Source organism: Equus asinus, chromosome 22 (assembly GCF_041296235.1).
Source record: "Equus asinus isolate D_3611 breed Donkey chromosome 22, EquAss-T2T_v2, whole genome shotgun sequence".
In the NCBI taxonomy this organism is placed as follows: Eukaryota; Metazoa; Chordata; class Mammalia; order Perissodactyla; family Equidae; genus Equus; species Equus asinus.
Genome location: NC_091811.1, coordinates 50,903,333 through 50,910,630, shown reverse-complemented (window position 1 = coordinate 50,910,630; position 7,298 = coordinate 50,903,333). Strand labels below are relative to the sequence as shown.

The 7,298-nt window shown below is 58.3% G+C and overlaps 1 protein-coding gene across 9 annotated transcripts in view; it reads left to right on the top strand.

The window, feature by feature from the left end:
- Positions 1 to 379: 379 nt before the first annotated feature.
- ADCY6 (adenylate cyclase 6) overlaps positions 380 to 7,298 on the top strand; it is a 40,626-nt gene continuing 33,707 nt past the window's right edge. For 5 of the 9 annotated variants that reach the window (XM_070494601.1, XM_070494599.1, XM_070494600.1 and 2 more), the window contains exons 1-3: positions 921 to 1,060; positions 3,235 to 3,320; positions 5,399 to 6,257. In XM_070494601.1, the coding sequence (XP_070350702.1) occupies positions 5,400 to 6,257 (858 nt within the window). In that variant the 5' untranslated portion in view covers positions 921 to 1,060; positions 3,235 to 3,320; position 5,399. Of the gene's footprint in view, positions 507 to 920; positions 1,061 to 3,234; positions 3,321 to 5,395; positions 6,258 to 7,298 lie in introns of those variants that run through there. The other 4 variants (XM_070494597.1, XM_044756280.2, XM_044756283.2 and 1 more) reach the window with 4 other exon arrangements.

Genomic DNA, 7,298 nt, shown 5'->3' with positions numbered 1-7,298 from the left:
TTCTCAGTACGTGCACTTAGCAATGCACCCCCCCCCCCGTTATCCCCCACCCTCAGCAGAGAAGCACAACCCTTTGGGTAAGAGGTGCCAGGGTACGGAGTCTGCACGTTGGCAGGTGCGAGGGAGGGGCTCCCCAGAGAGAGAGAGTGGGTTCAGCGGGCAGCGTGGAGAGTGCCCCTTCCCTCAGTTCCCCTCTGGGCTCTGGGTGCAGCAGATTCTCGTCGCGTCGGGGCCGTGCCCCAGAGGGTTGGAGGAGGAGGAAAAAAGTGGTGTGCAGGGAAGCAGGCCGCACACACCTGGCGCCTTGTGGAATGAAATCTTAATTAATTATTAAACTGAGTTCCCGCGGGAGGGAGCAGGGCCGTGGCAGGCAGGGCGGGAATGGCAGGGTGGGGGCTCGGGGGAGGGAGAAAGGGAGGGCTGAGGAGTGGGCGCCGGGCACGGGTTCAGCGCCAGGGGACCCCGACCCACCGCGTGCGAGGCGGGGCGGTAATCGCGGCGAGAGGGTGGGTTGGCCGGCGCGCTTGGAGACCCCTCGGGTGAGGGTGGGAGGAGAATGCTTGAGGATGCATCATGGGGGTGGAGGGAAGGGGGAGCTGGACGGCGGCCCCCCCTCCCCCAACCCCGGGTCTTGATCCCAGAACAGTAGCCGCTTGTTTTCCCAAGACTGGGGGAGGGAGCTGCTGGAGGAGAGGAGGGGGCGCGCGGAGGGAGTGGGCCCATTCTTTGGTCTCCCTCACCCCTACCCTGTTCCTCGGAAGGAGAGCGGGCCACTCGGCCGGGCGTCTGGGGAGGGGAGGGGGTGCCCAGACAAAGGGAGCTTGTGCCTTTAAGGCGGGGAGTCCGGGAGCCGGCGGGGAGGGGACTTCTGGATCCGGGGTAGAGGGCGGCTGCGCTGGACAGCAGGGAGGGGGCGAGGGCCGGGCGGGCTGCGGACGGCGGGAGGGACGGCCGGGACGCGCGGGCACCGAGCAGGACCGCGGGACGGCCGGCCGGCCGGCCGGAGCCCGCGGGGGCGGCGCGGCGGGGGCCCGGGGGAGGCGCGGACCCCGGGCGGCAGGTGAGACGGCGCCTGGAGCTGGGCGAGGTGGCGGCGCCGGCGCTCGGTGGCGGGGCGGCTGGGAGACTGCACGGCTCCCGAGAGTTGTTCGGTGGGGGCGCGGAGCCGGGGACGGGTGGTGTCGCTGGTGTTGGGGGAGCCTTGAGGCCGCTGGGGCTGGCACACGGAGGTCTGGGAGGAGCTGGGGGCTCGAGGACTCCCGGTCCGGGCTCGAGGCTCCCCACCCGCGCGCCCTCCGCCCGCCTCCCTTCCTCCACCCGAAGCGAGTTCCCGGCTGGCTCCGACGAGGGGAAAGGCAGGCACTGGGGGAGGGGCTGTCCCGAGGTTTTTGCAGCAGGGCTGTGGGGCGACCCTCCGAGTTTGGGGTACAGTGTGATTATATTTAGGGGAGGGGGAGGCAGCCTGGGCAGCGAGGCGGGGGTATGCCCGCTGCCTGCATGAAACCTCCTCCCCTCCCCCTAGACTTTGTGAGTGAAAGGGGTGGTGTCAGGACCCGCTGCAGGGTGGGCAGGGGGAGCAGACTTTATTCAGAATGGGCTCTGGGGCCTGACTGCAGAGCTGGAAGTGGAATCAGGCCCTGGGGACCCCTCTCCCATACCCTCCCCTTTCCTGAGTACCCTTGTGAGTTGCAGGAGCCTGGTGGGGGTTGGATGGTTGCCCGTGGAGGTAAGAGCCCTCTGCGGTCTTTAGGGAGACCAAGGGCTGGGGAAGAGAAGAGAAGGCTGTGCTGGACCTCCAGATACAGGCCCTCCCTGGGCAGGTTCCTCTACATCTGGAAAGGCCAGGAATAGAGGCCCACATCCCAGTATGGTGGGTGGTGCTGGCACTTGAGGGCCCTCCCTGGGCTGTGCCTTCTGCCATGAACTTTCTGAAGTCTTTTAAAGTCCCCTAGAGCCTCCTTTTGCCAAGGAGGGCAGAAGCAGAGGGCCCCTGGGGAAAGGACAACAGGAGGTGGCCAGGAAAAGGCTTTGGGCGAAGCAGCCAGCAGGGCTATCCTTGGGGCTGGGCCTTGGCCTGCTTCAGACTCTGGGTCTCAGGCTGGAGGATCAGGGTTTGGCAGGGACTTGAGGTCTGGGAGGCCCTGGGCCTCCGTCCACCAGGCTGAATGGACATGGCTCTGGCTGTGGGAGCCGGTGGTGCCTGGAACAGCAGATCTGTGAGAGAGAGCGAAGAGTCCAGGACCCAGGGGAGGAGGAGGTCGGAGGCGCAGGCTCAGGAGCTTGTCTCGGGGGAAGAGGGAGGTGGTTTGTGGTTCATAGTGATGGGTTCCCGGGCAAGGAGGGTTGGGGGACCATATAGGGAAGTTTTGTGGCTTTGAACAGTGCTTTCCCCTGTTCCCTGCCATACCAGCCTGGCATGTGGTGCCAGGAGTGCTGGGAGCCTGGTGAGTTCTCCAAGATGGGCAGAGCCTGGAGTGGAGCCCAGGGTGGGATGGTTACAGTTGGTTGGACAATTACAGAGCTCTGAAGCTATCCCCTGTGGGGTCACAGTGTTCTTGGGAGGGTCATGTGTTCCCCTGGACAGTGTCTACCCCTTCCTCTGTGGGTATGAGCCAGATGTTAGGATGTGCTTCCAGGGGGCTGGGAACATGGCCAGAAACAGGTCCTTTGGGAATGGAGGTCTGGGCCGGTGGGAGTGGGGGTGTAAGAACAGGTCAGGGGACCAGCAAGTGGGAGGAGGCTGAAGCAAAATGTCATGGAGGGGGGTGGGAAACCTGCTCACTCTGGGCTCTGTCTCCAGCAGCTGTGGGGACTGACAGCCGAGGACACAGGGACTGATAGAACCAGGCATCTCACTGGCTGGGGAGATGCGTGTTTTTGCTCATGACTTTCCTGTCTTCTTATGTCGTGACTTCTTACTGGCAGAGTTTTGGGTTCAAAGTGGTCTGGGGTGGAAGAGCTAATGTTTATTGAGTGTCTACTATGTGACAAGTACCGTTAGATTCTTACCTCACAACTATTCCCATTTTACAGATAAAGAAAGTGACGCAGGGAGGTTAAGAGACTTGTCCAAGGCCATGAAGCTAGCAAATAATCGCAGTATGGTTTGAAACCTGGTCTCACTCCAAAGATCATACTTCTAATGAAGTGTTTTGAAGAGCCAGGCTTTCTTTAGTGACCTTTTCCAAATGCCAGCCTGACCAGAAGTCTTGGGTTTCCGCTTCGTCCCTCCAGATGGTGCTGTTGGTGATGTGAAGGAGTTGGAGGGCGTGCGGCTCAGTGGGATACAGGAGAAGGGTTGCCAGAGAACTTGCCTGAAGGTGAACCAGGGATGGGGGTTTCGTGTGTGCAGAGAGCTCCCCAGTCTGCCTTCTGCTTTCTGGGCCCCTGGGTGTCTGCTTGGAGCCCCGCTTGTCTAGCTTGAGTGTCTGGTCATGTGGCCACCTGGGGCAAGAGCTGGGTATTCTCCCCCTGTCCCCTGGTGAGTACAAATGTCAGAGCTGCTAGCTCTGCAGGTTTAAGCACAGGAGCCCCTCAGGGTGCCCTGTGGGCATGGAGGAATGTGGCCCTGTTGGGGGCACAGGCATCCATGGATGACATGCTCTCATCCTTGCCTTCTCCTGAGCTGGGCTCAGCTAGGGAGACACGTTGAGGGTGTTGTCGTAGAGTCCTCCCACCCCAATTCAGGACACTTCCCTCCAGGAAACCTGACCTCTGGGGCTGATTTCATTCCTCCTGATCTCTATACCTTGCATCAGCCATATAAAATGGCTGTGGACCTGGGTTCCTTTTTTTTTCTTCTGTCAAATCTCCTGTGCCCCAGGTGGTCACACGACCAGCTTCATAGGGTTTTGGTGAAGAACAGATAGAATTAGGCATATGAAAGGACTTCGAAAAGTTTCCAGCACAGAGAAAGTCCACGGCAGTGTTATCCATCCAGCCATGCAGCCATCCGCTCAGTGAGCATTTATTTAGACCCTACGTGGTGCTGCAGACAGAGCAATGAGCAAAACAGGCCCAAACCCTTGCCCTCATGAAGTTGACATTCCAGTTAGGAGAGACAGACAATGAACAAATAAGAAAAATATATGGAACGGCAGCTGCTGATAAGAGCCGTGGAGAAAAATAAGGCATAAAGCTGGGAAGAGAGATAGGGAGCTCCCGGAAGGGGGTTGCTATTTTAATAGAGTGGCCAGGGAAAGCTCACTGATAAGGGGACATTTGAGCTGTGACCTGGAGGAGCTCTTGTTCCAGGCAGAGGGAACAGCAGGCGGCAAAGTCCTAGGCTGGCCTGTGCGTGGTGTGTTAGGGAACAGCAAAGGGCCTAAGAGGACCGAAGTGCAAGTGAGAGGAAGAATCATAGGATTATCGTTATTAGTTATTATTTCACATTAGCTGCTCTCTACCAATCCCCTTGAGCTTTCTTTCCTTCTACCCTTTCAATATATATTTATTGAGTCCCTGCTATGAGCCGGCTCAGTACTTGGTGCCTCACAAAATTTGTAGTTAGGGGGTGGAAACACATATTAAACTAGGGACAATTTAATTATAATTGTGATGAGTACTATGGAGGAACCGTACAGAGGGTAAACGGGTCCGCACTTAGTCTGGGTGGGGAGCTGGGACATCTTCCGTGAGGAAGTTACATTTAAGCTGTGACCTGAGGGAGAAGTTGCATTTTGCTTGGTGAAGTGTGCATAGTGTGTGTGTGTGTGTGTGTGTGTGTGTGTGTGTGTGTGTGTGTGTGTGTGTGTGTGTAGTGAGTGTGACTGAGTGGTGATGGGGAAGGATGTGGAAAGAGATTCCCTTTTGTACAGAGGTCACCGATGGGCAGCTCACAGGCTGAATTCATTCCATAGACGTGATCTGTTTGGCTTTCAGTATTGAAAAATGTGAATTACTTGCCAATGTTTAAAAATCAGGAGATGTTGCATTAAAATGTGCGTCTTCTTTGTTCAGCTTCTGTTGAAAAATCAGATCAGGCTCCACTGGGATGCTGGTGGCAACAATCCACTGGTGTGGGTGGTGCTTGTCCCCATGCTCAGGGTGTGACTCCTCCTGAACCATGGGTGGCTTTGCTCCTCGACACAGGCACTTGAGTTTGTAACCATCGAGAAATCAGTGCCTTTTAGGGAAGAGGCGAATGTGTAAGTGAACTGCTTTGGAGTCGGATGGGTCTGGGTTAGAATCTTGGTTCTCACACTTGTCTGGCTGCTTCATCTTGGGCTTGATCCTCCCTTGTTGAATGGGGATACCATCATCTTCCTCAGAGACGTTGTATGAGGATGGTGTGTCTGAAGCGTGGCAATGGGAAGTGGCGCTCAGTTAACGGCAGCTACTGGTGGTGTTGGGCCGTGATGGTAGTGTTGATACCATCTCATTCCTTTCCTTCCAGCAGCATGTCGTGGTTTAGTGGCCTCCTGGTCCCCAAAGTGGATGAACGGAAAACAGCCTGGGGTGAACGCAATGGGCAGAAGCGACAACGCCGCGGCACACGGACCAGTGGTTTCTGTGCACCCCGCTACATGAGCTGCCTCCAGGATGCACAGCCACCCAGCCCCACCCCTGCAGCTCCCGCTCGGTGCCGCTGGCAGGATGAGGCCTTCATCCGGAGGGGTGGCCCAGGCAAGGGCAAGGAGCTGGGGCTGCGGGCCGTGGCCCTGGCCTTTGAGGACACTGAGGCAGCAGCAGTGGCCAGGGCGGCTGAGGTGGCGCCTGATGTGGCCCCCAGGAGCAGACGATCCTGCTGGCGCCGTCTGGTGCAGGTGTTCCAGTCAAAGCAGTTCCGCTCAGCCAAGCTGGAGCGCCTGTACCAGCGGTACTTCTTTCAGATGAACCAGAGCAGCCTGACGCTGCTGATGGCGGTGCTCGTGCTGCTCACAGCTGTGCTGCTGGCCTTCCATGCCGCGCCTGCCCCCCCTCAGCCTGCCTACGTGGCCCTGCTGGCCTGTGCAGCTGCCCTCTTTGTGGCACTTATGGTGGTGTGTAACCGACACAGCTTCCGCCAGGACTCCATGTGGGTAGTAAGCTACGTGGTGCTAGGCATCCTGGCAGCCGTGCAGGTCGGCGGTGCCCTGGCAGCCAACCCCCACAGCCCCTCTGTAGGCCTCTGGTGCCCTGTGTTCTTTGTCTACATCACCTACACGCTCCTACCCATCCGCATGCGGGCAGCTGTCTTCAGCGGCCTGGGCCTCTCCACCCTGCATTTGATCTTGGCCTGGCAACTCAACCGTGGTGACGCCTTCCTCTGGAAGCAGGTGGGTGGTCGGGGAGGTAGGCATGGGGACACCAGGCTGGGAATGAGAAGGGGTCTGGTAATCGAGGGTGAGTGAGTCATGGGTAGCTACGGGTCATGGGTGGATACTGGGTACAGAGATGTCTGGCTGTGTCTCAGAGGAGGGACAAGTGATGGAAGGCCAAGTTCCAGGGGTCCACCTCCATTCTGGGGCAGAGGGTGCTGCTGAGGGAGGGAGGACTCCAGGACCCAAGCCTGTACTCTGTCACCATGAGCGACAATCTACAGCTCTTTGGCCTGAGGCCCTTGAAATAATAGAGACATAATGTAGGGCTGGAGGTGGGAATGTGATGTTTAGCCCCAGGGTGGGGGCGGGGCTGAGAGCAGTGTAGGCTGTGTCCAGGCCCTGGCATCTCTGGCCCCAGGTTGACACCTGAGACTCATACCCTGGTGCCATCCCTGAAAAGCAGCTCTAGGTGGTGGTCTGCAGGGGTCGAGCAGGTTTTGGATAGAATTAGTAAGGGAGGAGTTGCTTCTCCTGGACCAAGGCCATCTCTGAGGGGACAGGGAAGGTGATGAGTGGGGTCAGTTCTCTCCTGGGCTGAGAGTGGTTTGGATGGGGTTGGACTATAGAAACGATGGGCGGGGCTGGCCTGGTGGCGCAGCGGTTAAGTGCCACGTTCCGCTTCGGGGCCCGGGGCTCGCTGGTTTGGATCCCGGGTGCAGACGTGGCACTACGTGGCATACCATGCTGTGGTAGGCGTCCCACATATAAAGTAGAGGAAGATGGGCAAGGATGTTAGCTCAGGGCCAGTCTTCCTCAGCAAAAAGACGAGGATTGGCAGTAGTTAGCTCAGGGCTAATCTTCCTCAAATAAAGAAGAAAAGAAAAGACAGGCATTAGGGTCTGATCTCGTCCTCCCCTCCTCCCACTGGGTGCCAGGGGTCTGGCAGCCCTCCCTTGAGGTTCTCTGCCCCTGCCGGCTGCTGCCTCTGGGTTCTGAGTGGTGTGTGAGGTGGGGCTTGACAGCATGGTGTCCAGTGAGAAACAAAGGCTTGGCTGC